Below are 26,191 nucleotides of genomic sequence, written 5' to 3' on the forward strand. Positions count from 1 at the left end.
CAACAACATCTCGTCCTGATATCAAATTTGATTCAGGTGATTCAACCAAAGTTGCTTTGTTTATCTCTTTCTTGTATAGTAGTTCTGTTTATCTCAGAATCATGTGAACTGTTAATCTTATTTCCTGTTTATGAGCAAACTGAAGTTCAAGATCACTAATTCACCTCTAATTGTGGATGTTAGATGGACGTTTTGATGATGATTACTTCCAAGAATCACATGAATCCAGCCAATTCAGACAGGAGTTTGAGATGCGAAAGATTAAGCAGGCAAGTGATATTCTATCTTGTTGCATTCTACTTTTTTAATCACTTAAGCATTGGGGGTTATATATGACTTGTCTACTTGAGTATAAATCAGGAACAAGGTCTGGACATGATCTCTGAAGGTTTAGATGCTTTGAAGAATATGGCATCGGATATGAACGAGGTGAGTTTATTAAAGTGCAGCTCTTAACACACTTCCTTTATTCAGTACCTGAGCTGATGATCCATGTCACAACCATTGATGAATGCAGGAGCTGGATAGGCAAGTCCCTCTGATGGATGAAATCGACACAAAGGTACAAGACACCGCCGAGATCCCTTTCATGTCTTTGAATTCGTCAGTGTAATCTGAACTTTCTGAAAACTCGCTCGCAGGTGGATAGAGCAACCTCGGATCTGAAGAACACCAATGTTAGACTCAAAGATACGGTGAACCAGGTGATTTGAGTTTGAAAGCTTTTTCTCAAGATCTATGCTACATCGGTCTGCTTTTGATTACTAACATAAAAAGCATGGCGTTTTTGTTGCAGCTGAGATCAAGCCGGAACTTCTGTATTGATATTGTTTTGTTGTGTATTGTTCTGGGCATCGCTGCATACTTATACAAGTAAGCTTCTCTCAAACGCATCAAATATAGTTATTCAGTCTGAATAAAAACATTCTTTTGACGAAACAAACCTTTGTTCTATGTGTGCAGTGTACTGAAGTAATGAGATGAACACGACGAAAGAACCCATTTAGTAGTACTATCACCCGAGTCAGTGTCAGTTTGTGCTTGTATCTTACTCCCTCTTCTCTGATCATTCGACGAGAGTTTTTTCTTCTTAATGTCAAGAATATTGAAGTCTTTCTTCCTGCTTCGACTTTTTTTCAATGTTGTTCGTGTGCATAGATTCATCTTTGTCAAAATGTGCGTCAAACTGATTTGTTTGCTGTGTCTGAAGGCTGCTATTATTTTCCAACCAAAATATGGTTTACATTTTTTATTTTTCTTAAAGTAGCCAAAATTTCTCGAGTCTTAGATTCATGTTGGTTTGGTGATGATTACTTCCAAGAATCACATGAATCCCGCCAATCCAGCAATCGATTGGTTTGGTTACTCTACTCCCGTTTGATTTTACAATGGAAAAATTTGGACCACCGCTGCCTCTGCCGTTTCCCTCCTGTGTTTTAGAGAGGTTTATGTCTATATCTTGCGTCAGAGACGAGCAGCTTGCGGTATTACATCAAAGCTTGTGGAATTTTCTTCGTCCCACAGTGGAGATTTGGGTTACGAATCAAATTAGTCTCGGTTCAGTGTCGTGGAGCATGTTTTTGAGTTCGACCTCTAGTTGTGGCGTTAGTAATCTAGATGGGAGTTTCTTCATTGACGAGGAGAAGAAAGTTGCTGTCTTTTTCGATCTAGACGACGAATTTCAACTGATCAAGACCCGTTGCAACCAAACAGCCAACATAATTGGACAAGATGGATACTTCAAATCTTTGAATATCGGAGAGGCTCCAAAGATCATAAAACGTAACAGATTTGGAGTTATTGATTCGATCAAATACTGTTGCCCACTTGTGTGCTCTTCTTATGTTCCAAGTTTAGTGGACCTGCAAATCAACCAACCTCAGCCTCAAGTCATAAGGAAAGAGATCGATTTTTATCATCTAAATTTGTAAAGAATTCAGCTTTTCAAGTTTTTTTTAGGCTCGTTTAAACTCTTCACGTCAAACCTTGTTCAATATTAAACTAAATTATATACCACAACTCTTTTTGGTTTAGCCGCATGAACAAAGAAATCATTTCTTCAGCTGCTTATATTACTTGTTTGAATCATATTGTGGTTACTGTAAGGGGAGTTCATGTGGACTAGCTCTGGTGTAATCATAATTAGGATTTAGGAGTCTTGATTTGATCTCCCCGTACGCTGTGAAATTTATGTTCCTTCTTCTCTAGGCCATGACATGGATGCTTGAGTTTTGGCGGCCCCTGTTCAACAGTTCAAGCAAATTAAATCCTTCTAACAGTTACTGGCTTTAATGAATTTTAAACACTACTTACTAAAGTAATTCAATCTAGCCACTGAAATTTAAAAAAAAAACCTCATCGTAACGTCTCAAGACAATATCCACAGGCAGCCACATGGAAGAAAAAAAAGAAGAAGCAAGGATGGCCACCTGGTTCTTTCAACTTTATTAAACACGACAAAATTCTTTGTTATCCCAAGGAAGTCTGATCGTTGCCTATCTACTGATTCATTTATCCAAGAGGAAGAAAACTCTATTAGCTTAATAATCTACGAAACCGAAAAGATTCCAGATCAAAGCCCGTACTTATCCTAAAAACACCATAGAATAAACACCACACAATAGAAAAAGAAGGCAGCAAGCATTAATTCCAAATAAGCAATGATATTACAAAAAAAGAACACACGTTCAAGCAGCCTTGTGACTCATTTCAATCATCAGACAGTAGCAGCAACAACTTTCACGAAAGTAAATGGGCCAAAGACTGTAAACACACGATCCACCCACTCAACTTTCCCAAAAATTTCACAACTATTGAGCCTTTCAAGCGCAATCACCGCACAACAAATGATCGTGGGATAGTCTGAACCACAAGGAACCTCAACGCCCCACATAACCGCCATCTTTCCACCATAATCTGCCAATCTAACCTGATCAACAGGACTGAGCCTGGATAGTCCTACCAAACCCTTCAAATCTCTCCACTGTCTTACCTGAGAGTCAAACCATCTGAGCGCTCCGTCAGCAGCAGAGTATAAAACATTATCTATCTCGCAAGAAGAATCTGAATGCATATGTTTAGATATCGGTACGAGTCCAGGGTCCCATCTACCCTCCTTGGGATCGTAAGCAACCACTTTTGCGGAAGTCACCACGTTGAACTTTCCGTCAATACATGCGGTATTGTCCAAATGACTGCTCTTGGGACACACCGAGATTTGTCTCTATGTTTGCTTAAAAATGAAACCTTATAAAACTCATACCTGGTTCACCCTCTGCCGGAAACCTGATCTCCTCTCCTTACTACTGGTTAGGGTTCGATCAGGTTTCCGGCAGAGGGTGAACCAGGTATGAGTCTTATAAGGTTTCATTTTTAAGCAAACATAGAGACAAATCTCGGTGTGTCCCAAGAGTGACCTGACCTTGTAAAGCTCTGGTGAAGCCAAGAGAGATCGAAAGCTCTTGGAGACGAGTGAGAGAGCCGGATAGTACAATACTGAGACGCGTGCTACGATGATCAGTACCAAATCATTGGGAAGCGACTGACTTGGGTTCGAAGATTTCGCCGTCGATGACAGCTGCTTCTTCCTCATCCTAGTCTTCATCTTTCAACGAGGAAGAACTACAATCCTCTCCAGATTTCTTCTATTACTTGGAGAACAAAAAAAAACCAAATTTAGGGATTGGCGGATATTTGTGTTCCGGCGGCAATGTTTTAGTCTTTTATAGTCAAACAAGTATTAAAATTTAACAAAGAATATATATTTAATTTTTTTGGTAAGTAAAAACAATGTATAAAAGTAAAGAGATAAACTTTTAGTTATAGAAAGTAATTGTTTTTTTTTTTATAATACACTAATGTATATCTATTTACAAATCTATTGTCTATATTACCACTAAAAGTTTATTTGTACACACAAATATATTTTACTGTTAAAATATACTCTTTAGTCTTAACTACTACCAACAAATTGTCTTTATGAACGCATTAAATAACTTATTATATGTCTTTTCACTTTAACATTTTTATAGTTACGAAAACGCATAGGTTAATCTTACATAGAATAATTTTGTCATGAAAATTTATATAATAAGATATTGTTGGACTTTAGGGGCCTTTATGAAATCTGGTTAGGAAACAAACAATCTTGACACTGAAGATATCTCGTCGTAGGTCTCAGAAACCACAGGAAAGAAGATGAACCCGCGTGAGCAGAGAAGATGACTGCTCTCTTTCTCTTTAACCTTTTATATAATACAAATATTGTAATATACATAAAGATACAAAACTTTGTTTCTTTCTCTGTTTTTCTTTCATAACACAACAGAAGATGATATACACTCAACACAAAATGAAACCCCAAACAAAGCCTTAACCTCGTCAACCATCACTACTTAATTCACATTGACCAATCTTGTTCTCACATCTCTAAATAGATATATCTCCCATCCAGATGTCCCGAAAACTTGATCCGAAATGGTTTGATTTCGATACCATACTTCGCTAATGGTGAACACATAATTAGTATTCAGGACCTCTGACTTCAGTTTCTTGATCCAGACATGCTCTCATCTCTTGTCTGAACTGGTGGTTGATCTACCTGCCTACTGCTTGGAAGTTCAGCTGTCCGATGGCTTCTCCTCCATTTCCAAAACTCTACTAGACCTGTAGTTGCGCTCATGGTGACTCCAAACCCAACCAATGTGGCTAAGAGAATGGCCACAACCGGCTGCATGCGAACCTGCACAAGTATCACCGACATAGATTGAGCGTTAGAACACCAAAGAGAGTATCTTGTTCTGTTCTGACAGATAAAGACTCACCAACGTAAAGAAAATGTGGGAGAACAAAACAACAAGACCAAACTGAGTTGTGGCGTAAATCCAGACATATCTCTTCTTCACTGCACATTGATCACCAACATAATCAATTAAACTGATAGCTTGAGTACTGAAAAGAACTGTTGAGAAGTAAAACTTCTGATGGGGAAGCATTTCTTACCCATTGTTGTCGAAGTCATCGAGGCAAGAAGACCAAGAACGCAGGAGAATGGTAAAGATATTGCAATTGCACCGGATTTCATTTTTGTAAGCTGTACATGATATTAATTAGGACAAGACGGTGTTAGAAAAGCTTTATACTAAGAAGTATAAGAATCAGAATTCACTAAATCTTACCAGAAGCTGCTCTAGGAAACAGAAGTATGCAAGCATGCTTACAATGACAAGAATTGGAACATCCTGCCATACACTGAGAGGACGAGAACTGGTCAATAATATACATAACATTTGAGATTTTTCACGAGGTATGGTTTTGACTTTGACTTGCCTGTAGTGTGAAGCCTCGGTATCTGCAGCTCCACGATTACCCTGAGAATTCTGCTGCATGCGAAGAAGGGTGACAGGGAGATTCTGAACCTCTTGCTTGCACACATCACATGTTCTGTTTCCTTTGATGGTGAACCATTTTATTGTACATTCTTTGTGGGCAAGAGCTAGTTCGCCTTTACACATACATTCCATCTTGAAGGCTTCTGAATCTTCACCCAATTCGACCAGGCAGATTCTACATACAGCTTCTTCTTCAGGAACATCTTCAGCGCCATCAACATTTGCGTCTGAAACATTTCACTAATATAAGGCACTGGGTTTGTTACACGGATAGAACCAAGATATCAAACTTTCATGTCTGTAAGATTTAAACATCAAATGAGAAAGAAACAATTTCTAACCATTAAGTTTAATAGTATTTCTGGTTGGCGTCATGTTCGGAGTTGGAATCACCCGGAAAACACCTAATTGCCTGAGACTTCCATCTTTATTGAATGCAGGGACAGAGCGTGAACGGTGAATAGGCAGTGGAGGCCCTTTTTTCTGCTGAGAGAACAGTTTTAAGTCAAACCAAAAATGAAGTAAAGCAGAAGATAGCCTGGTTAGATAAACTTATTTTACAAGCAAAATGTATCACTTAAAAAAATACTCTACTGAAACCAAGGTGTAGTACGAGACAAGGAAATGTCCCTTGCCAACGAGAAACCAGCAAAAACCACAATGGAATCCACATGGGAACCTAAATGAATTGATCCATCAACTTACTCACCGTGGAAGTAACTGGATCAACAACATATCTACCGTGCATGGACTCAGGATTTGAGTGGGCTATAGGGGTTACAGGCAAGGACTCAGTTTTCTTCAATCTTGGAGTTAAAATATTAGTGAGGGTCCATGTGCACCTGTCTCTGCCATGTACTGAAGAAGGGGAGGACACAAAGGAAAAATCTGCAGCTTTCTCGATATCGACATTATTGTTATTGCTGTTCCGGTTCTTGACGCTTAACTTGGGGATTAGATTCTTCAAGCTAGTAGGCTTGTTTCTTGGAGAGGACGAAGAAGAAGGACTCAGGGATGCACCACGTTCCCCGATTCTAGGACTAGACATTGGAGAGAAGTTGACTCTTTTGGCAACAGGACTTGATGTCAACGATGCATTTCGTCTCAATAGATCATCTCTTGTATCTTCATGTGTTGTTGTTGATGATAAATCTAGCACAAGACCTCGCCTCCATAGGTCTCGGCCTGGTGATTGTTCTTCTTCTTCTTCTTCTTCTGCTATCTCAGCAGAAACTTCATCCTGCAAAGACCAAGAAAAGATCATTTCAAAATCCAAATATCATTTTCTCAGATTCCATTAAAAAACAAAGGTTCGATCTTTCCATCAAAAGGACTCGACTTTAAACGATTAACAGAAGAAGAAACGACCAACTAAACCCTAAACCCTAAAATCAAGGGAGATTGATGAGATTCTAAGGATAATCAACCAATCAAATCAAAAAAACCACCAGCAAATTAAACCTTTTGATTGGAATGAAATGAAAGATTTACCCTTTGCAGAGGAGAATGAGTATCTTCGTGAGACCCATGTTTTGCTTCTTGGCGAGCTTTATCATCTTTACCATCCATCATCGAACTGGAAACGAAAACCCAGAGAGAAGAATCTCTAACGAAAGAAACAAGAATTAAAGAAAATTTTGATTTTTTTTTTTTTTTTTAATTATTACAGAGGAGAAAATTGTAGCAAAGAAACAATAATCAGGAACCCTTTGGGAGGTAAAAGACAAGTCGTCCTCTTTCTGGGTTCCTGAAATTGTGAGATATGTGATTGATCATTACATAAGAGACTCAAAATTATTTTCTAAGGTATATATATATCACTGTCCATTTCTCAGCTTAAAAAAAAGGTTAAATTTGGTTCGCCTGTTTTATTTCTTTGTCCTTATTGCCACATATTTAATAAATAGTTTATATTTAAATAATTAAATCGTATGTTTTGAAGGAAGAAACAATTTAAAAAGAAAAGGAGTAAGTTTGTAATTGTTTTGTCTACGGTGTGCATTATATATTTTTAGTATATAACACATGATCTACCCCCGTATATCATTAGTATCAATTTACTTAAATAATATACTAATGATATTTATGAAAATTCTTTATTTAGTTTTCCATATTAACTTCTGGTTATGGGAGCACCATTATTTTTTCCTTTTAAAAGTATCGAGCACATGGTCGTTTCATATTTGATGCGATTATGAGAACTTGGTTTATTTAATTTTACACTATGTCAACATGAACCGCAAACGAAAAAAGAAAATTTGAATTGTTTACGGAAATATGAAACGGACCTGTTTACGAAACCTGGTTAGGGCCCAATAATAGAAGGCGGAAGAGAAAAGAAGGAAAATATAGGCCCATTTGAGCACAAAATAAGTCCCCTTTTGAAATCAGAGACGAATTATTTCAGAACCTCTGGCTTCAGTTTCTTGGTTCTCTGACATGCGTCTCTCATCATCTGTTGTCTGACCCGGTGGTAGATCCATCAAACTTCTGCTTGGAGGTTCAGCTGTCCTACCTACGGCTTCTTCTCCATTTCGAAAAGTCGACTAGACTCGTCCTACCGCTCATGGTGAGTCCAAAGTCCAAACCCAACCAGCGTGGCTAAAAAAGAGAGCATGGAAACAGCCAGCTGCTTGCGAAGAGTTAGAACACGAAACAGAGTGTGTTTTTCTCTTCTTTACGCATACAAATTCACACCACTGAGATGAAGTTCCTCCATTGCTCCAACGAGCCTGCATGAACATATCAACATACTCCAAAGTCTAAGAAGCAGAGCATTTTGGAATTCAGTAGTCTCAGTCTTTGTCTATCGTGTCATCATAATGCCGATTTTGTGTGTTTCCATGTTTTAGCATCTGTCTTATTGCCACTATAATGATTCAAATGTCCTGCCGTTGTTCATCTGCCGCTGCAGCTTCTGGATGAGCAACTAGCTAAACAAGAATACTGAAGGATTGTGACTGTGATCCAAATGATTTCGAAATTTTCTATATTATGAATTGAAAATCACACATTTTCTTGTTAACACACAAGGATCAAACATGCATATACTAATATATCGATGGCAGTTGGTCCGTTCAATCCATACTCTCCCGTGTTTGGCCTTCAGTTGCTTCCCCCTGTCCGGTATTGTTCCCGCTTCCGCTGTTACCGTGAACTTTTATCTCCAAAAGCCTTTCAACAGGTTGTCTGCAAATAGGGCATCGATTTGTCTGAAACCTCAATACCTTAGCACATCCGCTACACATACACTGCACCACAAAACCAAACATATTTCACATCGATAAGTCCACTACACAGTAAGGAATCATCAGCAATTCACAAAATTAAAGATGAATGTACACTCACCATATGTCGGCATGGTAAAACAGTAGTGTCTCGTGGTTCAGACAAACATATAACACATTCTTTGCCCGGGTCATCATTAGCATCATCAGCTGAATCACCATCACCCTCAACCGTATTCCCAATCCCATAAATCTCCTGCAACTCATATCTCAATTCATCAACCCATAGTATCTGCTTCACAACTCTAAGCTTAATCTCTCCTTTATCTTTCACAAAAACCGCTTGAGTAATCTGAGCATTCTTCTTCGATTTCAACCTCTCTTCTTCATTCTCACCACAGGCAGCTGCTTCTGCCTTAACCGCCAACGGATAGATACCTGAGTCTGCTGCCTTGTTGAACAGCTCATCATCCTCAAAGGCCGTAAAGTCTATACCTGAACCAGATGATTTTTTAAACTTCTGACCAAGTCCTTTCTCGAAATCTAGGGTGACTGGTGGCAAAATATCTTCCTTTGACGCTGTGAGATTGCAACCTACGGACTCCTTAGCAAAGAAAATGACACTAATCCTGTTTTTTCCCCACAAGTCCAACATAACATCAGCTTAGTCAATTTACACATGAAGATTTGATTTTTAAAAAATTTCATCTACTAAGCAAAATCCAAAGAAGTCAAATTGCAACAAGAAGACCATAATAAACTTCAGATATGGTCACGAGGAAGAAGACAGTCTCACGTGTTATCTGCTCTGTTTTGTTCTGTTTTTTTTTTTTCAAATCGATCACGAAATAAACGAGAAAGGGAAGAAAGTGAAATTTACCTTCCGGAGACGGTAGCATCAAACGTGAAGGAGACGAGAAACCGACCGGGATGATCAGAATCAGGTTCAAGCCTAAGACTCTCCTTCTTAATATTAACGTCGTTACGGATCGTGACGGCCTTCTGGTGTTCAACGTAAGGAGTAGGCTGAGCCATCATCATGTGAGCACCAGCAGCATAAGGGTATCTCCCCATTGGAGCCCAAGAAGAGTGGTGGTGGTAAGGATGCGGTGTATGATGATGAAGGTGGTGGTGATCGTACGGAGGAGGAAGAGGCGGACCCGACGGATGATGGTAGTAAGGAGAAGGGTACTGGTAAACCGGATTAGAATTAGGGTTTGGATACGGTGTAGCGGCGGCGAATATCGCTTGGATTTCTGTAGCTGGAGGTGGTGGTGGAGGAAGAGGAGGAGGAGGAGGAGCAGCGGCTGTATGGTTTCGCCGCCGACGGCGTCCTCCGCTGCTGCTGTTGTTTCCCATATGAAATGATTTGAGTCTTTGCGTTAAACCCAGATCAAAAAGACAAGATTTTTGGGTGACCCAATTGATCAAATCTCAGAAATTTTCTAAATTTGCGGATGGATCGGGAGATTTGTTGTTGATATTGAGTGAAATGTAAGGAATTATTAAAAAAGCAAAAGCAGAACAAGATTTTTTCTGATATGAATTAAGAAAGAAAGAATATTAAAAAAGGAGAGAGAGAGAGAGAGATAAGAGAGAATAATTTAGGGAGATGAAAGTGGGTAATGATGATGATGATGATGATGGGGTCGGGGTTGGCCAAGACGCTCCACTCACGAACTTAAAACTAAAACACCACCCCCTTCCCCCTTCCCCCTTCCCCCTTCGATGGTGTTTATGTTTACACAACAAAGCTTCTTTTTTTTTTCTTTTTTCTTGAGACTTTTTTTCTTCTTGTTATTAATTGTTTGTTAATAGGGAGGAGTTAAAGGTGTCTCTTTTACGAAAAAATAATTTTTCAACAAAAGAGTTATCTGACGACAAACAAAAAAAATAGCTTATTTAATAAGAAGACATTACCGTTAATTATTAAGATCTTTTTCTAGGTTGCATTACGTATATATATACTAGGATTAATTTGTTCAATGCTTTGAAAATGATTTTTATATATAGAAACAATTTCCTTAAATTATTGGTTCTAGTAAATTTACGTTCTAGAATAGTATTCTTTTTTTTTTTTGTTCAAAAGATTTGTATTCTAGGAGTTGAGAACTTGTGGATCAATTGCATAGATGCATGATTAAAGATTCGAAGTCACTTGCGCTGTCCGAACTCTAAAATGTGTAGTGGACATTGTCTAGTTCCCCCCCTTCTAAATTTATACTTTGCCTAATTATTCTTAGTTTAATATTCTTAACGAAGTAGGCTACATTTACATTTTTTTAAATTTCAAACCTATAATAACCCTACTTTTTGCCAACATAATATTCTTATATTAATTATATGGTCCGAAAGGTGAACTGATCTTTTTGGAATTCCATATCAACTCTTGTTTTGTCGTTTTTGAATAATTGTGTATATAAGTTTAATCCACAAAAAAAAAATGGTGTTTACTATTATGTCTTAAAAAATAGTGTTTTCTTCAAAGCATAAACCCTGTTGACCAACCAAAAAAAGAAAGGCATAAGCCCTAAAAAAAAAGTTTCTTTAATTTCCATAGCCATTAGCTAAAATTAGTATGAATATAGAGTCACGTTTAGCTAAACACCTCACAAGAAAACAAAGAATACTAATAAAATATACATTTCTTCGAAAGGAAGAGTAAGTAGTCATCTCTAATATCTATTATATTTTTATATTCAAGTAATGTAAAAACGTTTATTTTTTTTTGAATTTAATTTAACATTAGATTCAAAAAAAAAAAATCAATTGTCGGATCAGATATAAACTATGGGATGTTTGATATATACCCTTATCTCAATTAAAACAAATCAAAGTGTTTTTAACCAAAAAATAAACAAATCAAAGTGTTGGAAAATTATAACCGTGATCATTTTATCATCTTGAAAAATATCATACGGAGGTATAAATAATGCGATTCGAAATAAATAAAGAGATATATAGAATCACATACCTAACCACTCACACACACTTTCTTTCATTAAGCAAATTCCAAAAGATAGACATACATAGTTAAGGAAAATAAATATCATTATAGAAATGTTTAGTGGGAAACGGCAGACAGGAGAGGAGAGGCATCATTGCATATTTGCATCAAGTTGGATACGGAAACTTGTCTTTTAAAACTAGTTGTGAATGTAAAATCAAGTTTTATTCATTCATAGACCTATGATTGTGACATATATATATATATATATAATATAAAGTAAACTTTTTCTATGATGCTTCTCTGTTGATGATGTATCTTTGAAAATAATTGCATGTTTAACTATTCTGACGTCGTCGAACGTAATTAACATCTTCGCGAAACACCAATGTAATATACTGATAGACATGTCAAAGATTTTCTTAGGTTTAAGTCACTAAGATTGAACAAGATCGAGGTCCTTTGTTAGACCTTTGCATTGTCTTAATTGTAACGTTTCACGTGCTATCCAACAAGATTTTGTCAAATACAAATATGTTCAGATCGAGGTTCTTCGTTTCACGATCTGAAGCCAAATACTATTCATTAACTTTATTTTGTCGTTTCCTCTGAGCTGATGTTATACCCTAACAAGATTTGTATTTGAGTGGGAAATTAATATATGTGTTAGAGATCTGAACATATTTGTGTGGTTATATAACAAGAATAGAAGAAAAGAAGAACAACCGGCCTAGGACAAAACCCTAAATCAAATCTCGATCCCTTTTTCGGCGAGATCCGCCGTCTGCTCTCGCCGACAAAGTATTCTAGCGAGCTTCTCTTATTCTTCTCCTCCTCGATCTGTCTGTTGTCTATTTCTTTGATGGTGACTGAACTTGACATCACGGCAGCGATATCACCCGACCAACGTAACGCGTCGAGTCCGAGTTCGCTTCTTCACTCTACAACCTCCTTGCCGATTGAATCTGTCATTGGGGAGATTCCAATCTTACCTGGGATGACTTCAGTTCGACCCACAGGTGTTGTTGATGCCTCCAATGCTATCACAGAATCTGCAGCTCAAATGACAGATTCTGCTATAGCTGATGTCTCTAAGGTAAAATCTCATGTTCCATTTGTTCTTTCTCTTGGAGCTTGGGGAAAGCCTCTAAAAATTCCTTTGGATTTAAAAGATCCAATTCCTGAATTTTTGCTTTCATCCGAGACTGCAAAGATCACGGATAATGTAAGTCCACCTTCTGACATACTTCCACCAGAGTTCAAGGAAGATGGTCAATTGCGGTTCCCATGGACAGCAAAGATGGACCCAACAATCTTTATTGTACAACATCACCAACTTATTTGGAGGATGGTACTCCCATGGTCGAGATTCCTAATCATGTTTTAGCACAAGGATTAAAAAATCAGAAGGAATTTTTGGTTGGTCAGTTTATTAGATGTTATACACCATCTGGAGGTGTCATACATGTTGTTGCTAACAGGATTTGGGGTAAGAAGTGTAAGATCTTCACTCGTAAATTAGGTGACTCCTCGTTTCTTTTTTCACATCCCACATGAGTCTACTAGAACTTGGGTGTTAGAGCGTGGTCTATGGCATATTGATGATTGCATTATGTTTGTGGCACCTTGGACTCCTACTGCTTCTTTAGCTTTGCCTGAGATCACTTCAGTTCCGGTATGGGTGACTTTAAAGAACATCCCAAGCTGTCTTTATTCAGACTGGGGAATTAGTTGGATAGCTTCAGGATTAGGAGAACCCATGCTAACCAACAAACCAAGGTTGGATCCAACCCTTATGGGTGAGGCCAAGTTGATGGTGGAAATGGAATTAAACAGGTCTTTTCCACACAGGATTGCAGCTGTTGACAAGTTAGGTAATGTCTCAATGGTAGATGTTGAGTACTCTTGGCTCCCATAAAAGTGTGAGAAATGTGGTCACCTAGGACATAAAGAAACTAGATGCCTTCTTCTTCGCCAATACAATACTGTCTCCACTCCTTCAAAGGGTTCTCCCTCAGAGGTTGGTGCACCAGTTGAAGAGCAAACTGTTGTCTCCCCCCCCCCCAGCCAACTCCACTCGCTCTTCTCAAAACGTTCAGATAGATATTGTCTCTTCTTTAACTCACTCTTCTTCTATATCAGAGGATGGACCATTGACACCAACTACCATTGTACATGGCTTAGCTCCTTCTACTGCGTCTTTAAACGCCATCTCTGTTTCCACTACATTGGCCTCTTCAAAGGCTGCACCAACTAAGACTTCTTCAATGATTGGCTCTCCTCCGGCTATGGATACTCTAGTTACTCTTACCCAACAAGGTTCATTGGTAATTGAAGTTGTGCAAGAGAATATTTTTGGGAGCAATACATTTGCTTCTTTAGATACATGTTTTGAGATGGGTGACTTCTCTCTAAGAACTCAAGGAGGGAGGTCAATCAAACCTACGCAAAAAGTTCAAGAGAATGAATGGACTATGGTTGGAAGACATGGCAAACGTGGTCGTGGTGGCCGTGGGAGTCGTGGTTAAGCACCGTAGTTCCTTGATTTTTCTTTTTATAATCTAGAATACACTTGTGTGTTCTTATCCTTTTAACTACTTTCAAAAACTATATGACCTCAAAGTCATATCCTTGTATTACCTTTTATGCATTNTTAATTTGAAAACCTTTTTAAAAAAAAAAAAAAAAAAAAAACATATTTGTGTGGTTCGTGCGTAATGAGGAAATTATATATCAATGAGGAATGTACATGTGTAAATGTAATAAAATATCCCTAAAAGAGAGATGGTTTCCAATTTTGTTACTAAAGCTGTTTTATGACTAAGAAAAGCTCTAATTCAGTTTATTATCAGTAGGTTCAATCTTTGTTTTGTTAGTAAGATTCTGATGTAGAGCATGTAAATTTGGAAGTCTGACAAATAATGTGCATGAACTAAGTAGGTAAATGTTTGTTGAAAATAGTTGTATATAGTAGACAGAATGTGTGCATGAACTAATTAGCTAGCTAAATGTTTGGTAAAAATGGTTAAATACAAACACTATATAACAATAAAAAGAAGCTGTTCATAAATTAATTAATTTCTAAAAACAGCTAATTAAACGATCTGACTACTACTGCCTTCTTTGATTTTAGAGATTCATATGTCAAATTTGAAAATTTTAGCTGAGAAAACATTGTAATTAACTTACTCACAATTTAAATTAATAGTTATCCACAAATCGTCGCCGTATCATTGTAAATTTGTAATGACTTTGTTATTCCCCGAAAAAAAAAAAAAGCTAGAGAAGATCAATGCATCTCTTGTGTGACCTGTTCCAACCAGTTTGCAAGTTCCGACATTGTTGGTCGTTGATTAGGATCCTCCCGTACACACAACTCCGCCATGTCAGCAAGTTTCAACAACGGCTCAACGTTTCTCGGCAACGCTATATACTTATCCATAATCGCCACCGCTTTGCCTTCTCTGATCACCGGAACCGTCCATTCAACAATCTCCGGGGGATCACAGTCCCTATCATAACGTTTCCTTCCGGTTAAAATCTCCAACAACACAACCCCAAAGTCATAAACATCTCTTTTGATGTCCAAATTCTTCTCGTTCGACGATGTCACTAGCCCGAAATCCGCAACTCTCGCTACCCAATCCGAGTCCAAAAGTACATTCGAAGACTTCACATCGCCATGAACGATTCTCGTCTCAGCTTCATTGTGAAGATAGTCAAGACCCTTTGCGGTTTGCATAGCTATTTTCATCCTTAAGCTCCAACTCAACGGCGAAAACCCGCCGTGTAGATGGTCGTGAAGCGTACCGTGAGGCATGTACTCGTAAACAAGAAGCCTCTCTCCCATTTCGGTCGAGTAACCGAGGAGATTCACAATGTTGCAATGCCTAATGTTGCAGAGAATCTCTAACTCCGTCTCGAACTCTCTTGTGTTTGTGTGGATTATGGTTGATGCGTTTGCTCTCTTAACCGCTACTTGCCTCCCGTCAGCTAACACGGCTTTGTAGACAAACCCGTAGCTTCCTCTGCCTAACTCATTGAACTCTTTAAACCCGTTGGTCGCATCTTTAAGCTCAGAGAGTCTGAACACTTGAGCAAAAGGTGTCACGGATGGAGCAGGGGAGATATGTTCAAGTGGCTCGGTGTCTAAATCAGGCTTTCCTATACAAGACTTGAATTGATTCGCAGCACCGTCATCTTTATTAGGACTAGAGACAATCCGTGGCACAACGCAGCAACCGATTATGATGATCAACAAAGCGGACGCACAAGATCCGATGATTAAGACAAGTCTCTGTAGTTGATGCCAATGCTTGTCTGGAAAATTGCTGTTATGAAGCTTACATATGTCCGAACACGAACTGTTTTGACAGAGCGAACAAGACGTACAGATCCGATCAGAGTTCTCGTTGCAAGAACTAGACAAGAAAAACCCATGAGAGCAATCAGAGCCGCAAGGTGAACATACCATTAACTCTTTCCTTACACACAAACTCGTTAGGTCAGGTTCGTTGAGGATACTTGCGTTGAAAGCAAACTCTTTTTCGTTACATGGACCAGCTCGACACATCCCTGGACTACACAGCTCTAAAGGAGGATCATAAGCTAAGGTCGATGACCCGTTAACCATCCAGCAATCAAGAACAAGATCCTCTTCTCTGATACCACAAACAATGAAATCAGATGAAGCAATCGCTTTGAAGCCAGAACCTTTCGGAATCAATGAAAAATTTGAGTTTCCCCAACACTCAACCTCATGAGTATCCTCACGGATTCCACAGAAATGACGAGGACCTGCGGTTAACGCGACGAATCGAGAATCATCCGTTGGAGAATTAACGAAAGACTCATCTTCTCCCCAACATTTTACCTCCCGGGATGAGTTTAGAATCGCACAGAGTGAGTTTTCTCCGGCGGCTAAGACTTGGAAGTTATCAGAAGATGTGTTAAACCCTAAATTAGAAGAATTGGGACCAAAACAGAGTAATCCACCGTCTCTGATTCCACCACAGCTAAACCCATCACCAGAAGCGATATCGTTAAAGACGAGATTACTAACAAACTGATCATAGAAGTTTGGATTCTCTTTAGCGATTAAGCTGTTGTTACTCTTAGTTCTTTCGATCTCCCAACAGTCGACAGTTCCAGAATCGTGATCGGAGTAGTAAGCTCCTCTAACTGCACAGACATGGCTGTTTCCAGCAGCGATCTGAGAGTAAGCAGTAGTCCTGTAAGCTAGAGGAACGAGATCTATACCTGAAGAAGAACCAAGTGAACTGAAACAAAACGCTTGAGAAGTGTTGGATAGAATGCCGCAGAGAAACCCGTCTCCGCCTGAAAGAACCGCCATTGAGGGAATGGTGTAACTTGCGGAAGTGGAAGAAGCAAGAGATGAGGAAGAAGAAGAAGAAGACGGAGAAGAAGGAGATGAATAGTTTTTGCCCCAGCAGATGACATCTTGACGACCACTAGCGTCAATGGCGCAGAAGAAAGCAGAGCCGCCGAACGAGGCCGCTATTGGACCGGAGGATCCGAAACCGGATCCGGGTTTGGAGAAAAGTAGTGGAATGAGAGAGAGAAAGAGGAGAAAGAGATGGGTTTCCATTGGAGGTGAAGTTCATGAACTGAAAGAAGAAGATTGAGACAAGCTGCCATTTGACAGTGTGATGGCTGACGAACAGAGAGAACGTGGGTGGCGTCCTCATCGCGACCACCAAAACCAAAACAAAAAAAATAAGTAAAAATATTTATTATTGGATTCGTTGGATCTCTCTCTCTCGTCTATAGTATTTGTATGTATGCTTATTACAGTGACGACCGACTAATAAACTGTATCTAAACTATTAACACACCACATTCATGCAGGTACAAAAAAAATATTCAAGTTTTACATGAATGTGTCAACGGTGTAGTTTTTAGTTCAGGTTTAAAAATTAAACTTTTGGACGTAATATATCGGTAAAAAGGGAATATAGTTAGTTCATAATAATGAAATATATCTAGCCAAAAAGAGAAAATCTAATGAACTTTGCCTAAAGGGGGACAAGAAGATTTAGTCCCATGTCAATTTCTTTTTTTTCTTTGGAGCTTTAATGCAAAAGAGATATTAAAGAAAAGAAAATAAAACTCTTTTGGAGCTCACCGTCATTGTCAACTTGTCGACATATATGCAATGGATAATATATTTTAGGTGACAAAATAGAAATATAACATGAGTCGGTAATAATTTTCCAAGCAATTGCAAACGACTGAAATTTTAAATTATTGAGCAAAAGATGTGTGGGGTTATAAGTTCGGCGTTTTTGGTGCATATGATTCCAAAAATCCTGCCTCGGTGTTGTAAACGCAATGTAGCTCCTTTTTGCTATCTTTAATTCTTTAGTATCTTTAGTCTATTTGAAGCTTTTATTGATCGTTTTTGTCTTTGACCCCCTTTGAACATTTGCAAAGACTACAATGAATTATATGTTAGCTGTTGCTTCTTCGATGATAGTTTTGTGCATTGTCATTTGTCAAGGTTTCAAAAGCTCAAAACTAATTTCATGGTAATTGAGATTTAGATTTTGTGGAACAGAGAAATAAGAAAAGCAAAGTGAATATATTATTATTCAAAAGACTTTGATGTTGAATGGTAAAAACCGATTTACGAGCTCATCAAAACGTAAAACATACCAAGAAAAGAAAAAAAACCAAAGCACTAGAATCTCAAAAGTCATCGACGCTAGTTCTTGTTTAGGAGCTTCCACGGGGGAAACTGAGAAAAAGATGAAGTAGTGACTCTTTCTGAATATTGTAATCAGCTAAAGTGCGACCATCTTCAAGTTGTTTGCAGGCATATATCAGCCTTTTCCGGTCCGGTGGGATCCCTTCTCTGTCCTCAATCTTGGCCTTCACGTTATCGACCGTATCAGAGCTCTCGACATCAAGAGTAATGGTCTTTTCCGAAAAAATCTTGACAAAAATCTGCATACGACTACCACCTCTCAGAAAATACAACTGATTCAGAGTTGATTCGTTTTCAATGTTGTAATATGCTACTGTTCGACCACCCTTAAGCACTTTATCACCAAAGATAAATTTCTGTCGGTCCAGAGGTATTCCTTCCTTGTCTTGGATCTTAGCTGCAACACTATCAATAGTGTCTGAGCTCTCAACTTCTAGGGTAATGGTTTTAGAGGTATGATTTTCGGAATAGGTGTTAACGAATATCTGTATAACACGGGGAATACGACGGATAAGGTGAAGGGTTGACCATTCCTGGATGCCGTAATCCGCAAGAGTCCGACGGCAATCATCGAGCGGTCTACCGAGATAAACCAGCCTCTACTGGTGCGGGAGTAAATTTGACTCATCTTGAATCTTCGCCTTGACATTGTCAATGGTGTCCAAGCTCTCAACTTCTACGGTAATGATTTTAGCGGGAAGGGTGTCACGGGTACTGGTTACATCGGGGAGGATCTTGACGAATATCTGCATACGAGGAGGAAGACGAAGGACAAGGTAAAGTTTTGAGTTTCTCAGGATACTGTAGTCCGCAACAGTACGGTCATCCTTGAGCTCTCTACCGAGAAATATCAGCCTCCGCTGGTCTGAGGGTAAATTTTCCTTGTCTTGAATCTTCGCCTTGACATTGCCAATGGTGTCTGAGGTATCAACTTCTAGGGTAATGGTTTTAGCGGCAAGGGTTTCACCGGTACTGGTTACACCGGGAAGGGTCTCGACGAATATCTGCGTACGACAGTGAAGACGATTGAGAAGGTAAAGTTTTGAATTTTCCTTGATGCCGTAATCCGCAAGAGTAAGGTCCTCCTGGAGCTCTTCCCGGTGAAAGATAAGCCTCTGCTGGTCTGGAGGGATCCCTTCTTTGTCTTGGATGTTGACCTTGACGTTATGGATGGTGTCTGAGCTTTTGACCTTGAGAAATATGGTCTTTCCCGCAGGAGTCTTCACAAAGATTTGCATACCACCTCTTAGAACCAAGTGGAGAGTTGACTCTTTCTGGATGCTGTAATCAGCCAAGGTACGACCATCCTCGAGCTGTGTACCGGCAAAGATTAGCCGTTGCTGGTCAGGAGGGATTCCTTCTTTATCTTGGATCCTTGCCCTGAGGTTCTCGATCGTGTCGAAGCTTCCCACCTCAAGAGTTATGATCTTGTTTGTAAGAGTCTTAACAATGATCTGCATACCACCTCTCAACCTCAGAACCAAGTGGAAAGTTGAGTCTTATTGGATATTGTAATCAGCCAAAGTAGGAACGTCCTCAAGCAGTCTACCGGAAAAAATCAGTCTTTGCTGATCTAAAGGAATGCCTTCTTTTTCCTGGATCATTGCCTTGACATTAAGGATGGAGTCGGAGGTTTCAACATCAAGTGTTATGGTCTTTTCTGTAAGAGTCTTTGCGTAGATTTGGATTGTCATCTGTAAGACAATTTTTCATATGGCAGAGAATAATCTCAACGGAGGATTCTGAATGGTAGAACCAAAAAGATCAGACGAAAAAAATATTAACAGAAGAGATCGGAGAAACAAGTACCTTGAGAGAGTAATTCACAGGAAAACGTTTGCAGAGCGAAAGAGATTTGAGTAACGAGAAGGAGAAGCGTCTGTGTTTATACAGAGAGGGCTTGAAATACTAAATCTAACTTAATAATTGGAAAATCTGCTAATTTCTAGTTGGTTTTGGATTTTTTTAATACAAGATCTCTTATTCGACTTTATCTGTTACTTAAAAATAATCTGAAATTCATTATTTGTTTATCGCTTTAGTTATTTTTTTTTACCTAAATTCATCCCAAATTCGAACCAAAAACTGATTGGCGTGCACCTCAAATTAGAAGGTTCTAGCCCTCACTAGCATCTGAAATCGCTTTAGAGTTTAGACTTTCGTGAATAGCTATTCTAGACGTCAAGTAGAGTAATCAAATTCTTGTTTCAATAATCCAGTCTCCAAAAACATTCCACCAATTGCACAAAGCTATTTATATAATTATTAGAGACTTTTAATAAGTTTCGAAACCGGAAGACAAAACTCACTCATAATAGTTGCTCATCATAGAAATTGAAGTCCATTCTTCTATTATGTGTCGCCATGGTTAAACTCATGTAAGCAGACTTCTTGTCAGATGCTCCCGAGCTGTTGCTATCGCTTGACTTAGTGTCTGCAGTTCCCAAAAATGTAAACAATGGATCCAAATTAGAAGTGCACTTTTGTGTTTATAGCCGAACCAGACCAAAATTATAGCAAAAGCTGTTGCTTTCTTCGTAGGGAGATGTAACAACAATAGTTAAAAAGTGTCAATTACCTGTTCAGAGAGTGAACCACTAGCTTCTGTGCTCTGCATTGCTACTTTCCCCGCAATGACGTTAGGAACCGTTTCAAGAACCACCCTTAACACATTATTCCATAATAAGCCATAGTCAAACAACAGCTAAATGCTAAGATATATAGGACAAGCTCAAAAACGCTTCAGCAAATCTTTTAACATGTTTAGGACTTTTATATAACTGTCATGTAGGGCTAAAATATTAAACTTGCATACCCCTGGTCGACCATTTCATCAAGGCACAGAAAGATGAGATCCAAGTTCTCAAGAGCTTCCATCTTTTCCACATTGTTCCTGGTAAAGAAAAGGGATGCATCAAACTTTAAGAACAAGTAGAGCAAATAAATATAGGCATATTCAAGTCGAGCAAAATACCTCAGAAGAAGTGCAACAGCATCGAAAAAGCCTTGAAGAACAGAAGATAAGATGAGCTCGTTTTCATTTTCACCTCCAGTAACAAAGAAGTGAAGGTCCTCGGCAAACTTATAGACAATGATATTATTGTCCAACAGTGTGATCTCAGCTGCACATAAACGTTAAAACCAAACATCTATAAGCGAGAAAGTATGTATATACAAAGTCAGGAAACCCAATACACAGCCCATGAAAATAATTCTTTAGATGAATAGTATATGTGGTCTTACCTTCTGTGCGAGCATTGGTCTTAGAGGTCTTTGAGAATACAAATTTCTCAAAACATAACTTGGCAGCATTAGTTGACCAGTCATCAGAGTAATACTTGACGGCAACACGCTTTCCTTCAGAGTCTAGAAGAAGAATGTTCTTTACCAAAGGACATGAATCCTATTCAACGTAAAGTAGAAATTCAGTAATTAAGTTCCAGGGGAGAAGTAAAGCAGGTTATCCAAAAAAAGATCATGTATAGTCAAACTCCTACACATACACATAAACATAAAGGATACACATTCAACAGAATATAAGGGCATATGTACTTACATGAGACATTGTTGTAAGACTTGAGATGTACCTGAAATAGTGACAAAATATAGCTGTTATCACCATTACAAAAGTATTTGAGCAAATACGCAACCAAATTTTCGATTTTTGACAAGATATTAGAAACTTCAACCCACACTCATTTAAACAGACATTCTGGTCACTAGTAAAAGCTGAAACACAACAAGGAAAAATCCAAAAATCAAAGTATATATCATAAGCTCAAATGTGAAATCCTGTGTATAGTCAATGTACTACTATAGGACAAGAAAGCTACAGAAAGGCACCCATTACAACCACAGTTCACACAAAGAGATAAATGGAACAGCGAATCACGAAAATTCGGATCGCTAGATACATCCTGAGGCACAAAATTTCATAGGAGAATCACATATGCGAAGCATAAAAATGCACAGATCTCTACAATGTAGTCATAATCAACCGAGAAAACGCAAGAAAATTTCTCCAATCAAGCTGATTGAAGAAGATCTCAAATATAGCAATGGATCAGGGGAATAATCATAATCCAAAGGAACAAAGGGAGACAAAACGATCACCGGAAAACAAGATCGGAGAAGAAGCAATGGAAGATTCAATTATCAAAAACGCAGGATCGAGACGTCAGAACTAAAACTGAAGAAATCGGAATTAGAGTACCTTGAGAGAGAGAGCTCTCGCTTCGTCGTTCGTTCCCAGTAAATAAATGTTCAAGACGATTACTGCTTGCTTACTAGTATAAGTTATCCGGATCCTAGATCTGAATTTGAATTTGATCTAACCGACCGGTTCTCACAATTTATGAAGCAATAGACTGAAACGCCGTTTCTTATTTTTAGAAACTAACTGTGTGCCGTTTGTATTTGCAATTGTATTTCGGAGAAACTACAAGGCGTTAGAAGAAATGTTCTCTTCTCTTCTCTGCTGGAGCTGGAGAAAACTATAAAAGTAACCTTTTTTTTTCAGGTCCAACGCAGCAAAAAAAGTCTCCTCTGCCTCTCTCTGTCTCTTTCCTCTCTGCGTCTTTCTGAGGGCTTGAAGCGATGACCATGGCAGCATTTTTCGCCAGACGTCTTATTGGTAATCGCTCGAGCCAGATTCTCGGGACTTCGAGTTCTACCTCCGGTGCGTTCATTTCCATTGCTAGGGCTTTCTCCTCCTCCACTACTCCGATCAAAGCAACTCTCTTTCCTGGTGATGGGATCGGTCCAGAGATCGCTGAATCTGTCAAACAGGTCCCTTTTTTTTTCAATCTACTTTGGTGTGATGTAATTATGTTACCAGATCATGTCTGGCTGGATAATTTGAGACTTGTTAATGATGAATCTAGGCTTCTTGAATTCGAAATTTTCTTCCTTTAGTGTTATAGTTGATTTCTCTGAAAAATGGGTTTCCCCACTTTTTATGGTGATCCTCCCAGGTGTTTACTGCTGCTGATGTGGCCATTGAATGGGACGAACACTATGTTAGTACCGAAGTAGATCCTCGAACCAATAGTTTCTTGACATGGGAAAGTCTTCAATCCGTGNATGATGAATCTAGGCTTCTTGAATTCGAAATTTTGTTCCTTTAGTGTTATAGTTGATTTCTCTGAAAAAATGGTTTACCCCCTTTTTAATGGTGATCCAGGTGTTTACTGCTGCTGATGTGGCCATTGAATGGGACGAACACTATGTTAGTACCGAAGTAGATCCTCGAACCAATAGTTTCTTGACATGGGAAAGTCTTCAATCCGTGCTTGATAACAAGGTTGGCTTGAAAGGACCAATGGCTACCCCAATTGGAAAGGGTCACCGTTCTTTGAACCTTACTCTTAGGAAAGAGCTTAATTTGTATGCCAATGTTAGGCCTTGCTACAGTCTTCCTGGTTACAAAACCCGTTATGATGACGTTGATCTCATTACCATTCGTGAAAACACGGAAGGAGAGTACAGTGGCCTTGAACACCAGGTTTGTCTGTTGCTCCATCATTTGATTAAATCTATCTATATTTAGTATTCTTTTCAGAATCATTCATGTTGATAACTTGCCATTTTATGATCTGCTAGGTCGTCAAGGGTGTGGTGGAAAGTATTAAAATTATTACCCGTAAGGCGAGTATGAGAGTTGCCGAGTATGCCTTTCTATATGCCAAGACTCATGGAAGGAAGAAAGTTTCTGCAATTCACAAAGCCAACATTATGCAGAAAACTGATGGCCTTTTCCTGCAGGTCTCCACATTTTGCAACTCATAAATACATTAACATTTTTTCTGCTGGCTTCTTTTTCTTAACATTTGTTCTGAGACTAGGTTGTGTTTGCGTCCTGATTTGCAGTGTTGTGATGAGGTTGCTAAGAAGTATCCTGAGATATATTACGAGAAGGTTGTCATTGACAATTGCTGTATGATGGTAAGTTACAACATGAAATATACCCTACCCTTTGTTCTGAATCATGTAAAGGTTGATTAAATTAGCTGTTGGTATAATCTTGTTAATATTGGGGAGTAGGTTACCCAGCAACCCATACTTGGGTCTGCTTTCGCTATTTTTACATTGGGAACAAAATGCTTTCTTGTATTGTGGAACATGGGATTGATAATCTGAATTCTGGCAGCTTGTGAAAAACCCAGCACTTTTCGATGTCTTGGTGATGCCAAATCTCTATGGAGATATTATCAGCGATTTGTGTGCTGGGCTTGTTGGGGGTTTGGGATTGACTCCTAGGTAACATTTGTTCCTTCGTCTCTCAGGATATTCTCTACTATGAACATGAGGCAATTACCTTAAACTCTTATGATGTTTTGGCTGCAGTTGTAATATCGGAGAGGATGGCATTGCTCTTGCTGAAGCTGTGCACGGCTCTGCACCTGATATTGCTGGAAAGGTTAGTCCTCGAAGCTGCATCATTCTCATATACTATCATCATCCTGAATGTGTATGATGCATTTAATTATTGCTATTATGAATAATACGATTTCGACAATGCGGTAGACCAAACTAAGTGAGTTTAGTCTGACTGTTATCCATAAACCAAGTATGATATAACTTGTGCTCCTGAGAGAAGATTTGTCACCTCTTTCTCTGCATTTTCTTGGTAGAACATTCAGATGCTGAGACTTTCATTGTAGATTGGATTACCGTCTAGTTTATATTGTAGAACGGTTCTGGTTGGATCATCGTTACTTGAATGATGTTAATAACTGGCCAATCAAGTGTTTAGGGTTAACCAGTATAATCTATAGGATCAAGTTTCAAACATCTCTGGACAATGGATTTAGATTTTACCAGCCCAATGTTCAAAATCAATACTTGATTCAATCCTAAGCTTATGATCAATGTATGATGTTTTGTCTTTTGTGGTGTTGTATAGAACCTGGCGAACCCGACAGCTTTGCTACTGAGTGGAGTGATGATGTTGCGGCACCTGAAACTCAACAAACAAGCAGAGCAGATCCACAGCGCCATCATCAACACAATAGCCGAGGGAAAGTATAGAACAGCTGATCTCGGAGGTACCTCAACCACAACAGATTTCACAAAAGCAATCTGTGATCATCTCTAAACACTAAACACCCGTAAAAGCATGATTCTTTCTCTACCATTCGCCATTGGATCTTCCTCGTGAATTTTCTCACCCCAAATATTTTTCTACTTATTGATCATCTTCCTGTGTGAAGAAACAAAAGCTGATAGTGGCTTTTCACATGATTGATTTTTGTTTTTTCTTTACATTCTAAGTTGTTGCACAGCTTCACAGCTATTTACTTGTGCCTTAATGGTAAAGAAGATTCATAACAACAACAGGAAGGTTTTGCCTGAATTCATATACAATTTGTTTGTTGCCAGAATTGTTTGGCGTTATGTTCTCTTATTCAAGGTAAGAATGAATGATCACACGTGTAATCCTGAAATAATAAGTTTTTGTCGGAGTAAAATATCTTACGAAGATGTACACAGTACACCACATTCTCAATCCCTGAAAAGTGAAAACTTTGAATGCTGCTGACACTACTAAATACTACACAACGTGGATGATTCAGCGACTAAGACCATCTTTATTGGGGAGTACTCTTTTAATGAATGCCACCGACACATTCTTTTTACCATTTCCTCTTCAATTGCAAACCGCTATCACGAGGGATAGCCGTGAAGTGGACTTATAGTAGTACTGTATATGGTTGTCTCATTATTATTATTATTATTTTAACTCTCTCTTGTTCCTCCGCTAGATCCAATGGACTTTTCAAAGTGTATTGACAATTTCCTCAAGTGGGTTGGTGGGATTGGGACTTATTATATCTGTAACATTACTAATAACATACAACAAAACTACTGCAATGATATTATTTTAGTTACTCACGATCTC

The 26,191-nt window shown here is 38.7% G+C and overlaps 7 protein-coding genes and 1 pseudogene across 10 annotated transcripts in view; 2 read left to right on the forward strand and 6 right to left on the reverse strand.

Moving 5' to 3' along the window:
* The window catches only part of LOC104764670 (syntaxin-71), a 2,874-nt gene extending 1,617 nt beyond the window's left edge, over positions 1-1,257 (forward strand). The window contains exons 4-9 of one of the 2 annotated variants that reach the window (XM_010488245.2): positions 184-269; positions 361-429; positions 518-562; positions 642-704; positions 797-873; positions 964-1,257. In XM_010488245.2, coding sequence (XP_010486547.1) covers positions 184-269; positions 361-429; positions 518-562; positions 642-704; positions 797-873; positions 964-976 — 353 coding nt within the window. In that variant the 3' untranslated portion in view covers positions 977-1,257. The remainder of the gene's footprint in view (positions 1-183; positions 270-360; positions 430-517; positions 563-641; positions 705-796; positions 874-963) is intronic. The other variant, XM_010488244.2, reaches the window with a different exon arrangement.
* Positions 2,717-3,604, reverse strand: LOC104767395 (F-box/kelch-repeat protein At5g51250-like). Its single transcript, XM_010491429.1, has 2 exons — positions 3,263-3,604; positions 2,717-3,199 (listed from the first exon to the last, which is right to left on the reverse strand). The coding sequence occupies exons 1-2, from the start codon at positions 3,602-3,604 to the stop codon at positions 2,717-2,719; spliced, it is 825 nt and encodes a 274-aa protein (XP_010489731.1).
* On the reverse strand, positions 4,199-7,187 carry LOC104764671. 2 transcript variants are annotated; one of them, XM_010488247.1, is made up of 8 exons: positions 6,882-7,187; positions 6,100-6,630; positions 5,732-5,873; positions 5,329-5,617; positions 5,178-5,250; positions 5,002-5,092; positions 4,824-4,903; positions 4,199-4,741 (listed from the first exon to the last, which is right to left on the reverse strand). In XM_010488247.1, the coding sequence occupies exons 1-8, from the start codon at positions 6,960-6,962 to the stop codon at positions 4,544-4,546; spliced, it is 1,485 nt and encodes a 494-aa protein (XP_010486549.1). In that variant the 5' UTR covers positions 6,963-7,187; the 3' UTR covers positions 4,199-4,543. The 2 variants fall into 2 exon arrangements, with proteins under 2 accessions (XP_010486549.1, XP_010486548.1); XM_010488246.1 differs by having other exon boundaries at positions 5,732-5,876.
* On the reverse strand, positions 8,354-10,325 carry LOC104764672 (probable E3 ubiquitin-protein ligase LOG2). The gene is made up of 3 exons (XM_010488248.2): positions 9,498-10,325; positions 8,739-9,246; positions 8,354-8,641 (listed from the first exon to the last, which is right to left on the reverse strand). Exons 1-3 carry the CDS (start codon positions 9,974-9,976, stop codon positions 8,468-8,470), a joined length of 1,161 nt encoding a protein of 386 aa, XP_010486550.1. The 5' UTR covers positions 9,977-10,325; the 3' UTR covers positions 8,354-8,467.
* LOC104764673 (serine/threonine-protein kinase-like protein CCR1) lies at positions 14,704-17,303 on the reverse strand. Its single transcript, XM_010488250.2, has one exon. The coding sequence runs from the start codon at positions 17,170-17,172 to the stop codon at positions 14,854-14,856; it is 2,319 nt and encodes a 772-aa protein (XP_010486552.1). The 5' UTR covers positions 17,173-17,303; the 3' UTR covers positions 14,704-14,853.
* On the reverse strand, positions 18,151-20,374 carry LOC104764675 (annotated as a pseudogene).
* Positions 20,478-22,598, reverse strand: LOC104764674 (coatomer subunit zeta-2). Of its 2 annotated transcripts, none has more exons than XM_010488251.2 (7): positions 22,505-22,598; positions 21,848-21,878; positions 21,535-21,694; positions 21,266-21,413; positions 21,107-21,184; positions 20,870-20,954; positions 20,478-20,725 (listed from the first exon to the last, which is right to left on the reverse strand). In XM_010488251.2, exons 2-7 carry the CDS (start codon positions 21,854-21,856, stop codon positions 20,666-20,668), a joined length of 540 nt encoding a protein of 179 aa, XP_010486553.1. In that variant the 5' UTR covers positions 21,857-21,878; positions 22,505-22,598; the 3' UTR covers positions 20,478-20,665. The 2 variants fall into 2 exon arrangements, with proteins under 2 accessions (XP_010486553.1, XP_010486554.1); XM_010488252.2 differs by having other exon boundaries at positions 22,405-22,505.
* On the forward strand, positions 22,804-25,673 carry LOC104764677 (isocitrate dehydrogenase [NAD] catalytic subunit 6, mitochondrial). The gene is made up of 7 exons (XM_010488253.2): positions 22,804-23,079; positions 23,474-23,794; positions 23,893-24,054; positions 24,160-24,234; positions 24,440-24,549; positions 24,637-24,709; positions 25,196-25,673. The coding sequence occupies exons 1-7, from the start codon at positions 22,888-22,890 to the stop codon at positions 25,385-25,387; spliced, it is 1,125 nt and encodes a 374-aa protein (XP_010486555.1). The 5' UTR covers positions 22,804-22,887; the 3' UTR covers positions 25,388-25,673.

Source organism: Camelina sativa, chromosome 19, assembly GCF_000633955.1.
Source record: "Camelina sativa cultivar DH55 chromosome 19, Cs, whole genome shotgun sequence".
NCBI lineage: Eukaryota > Viridiplantae > Streptophyta > Magnoliopsida > Brassicales > Brassicaceae > Camelina > Camelina sativa.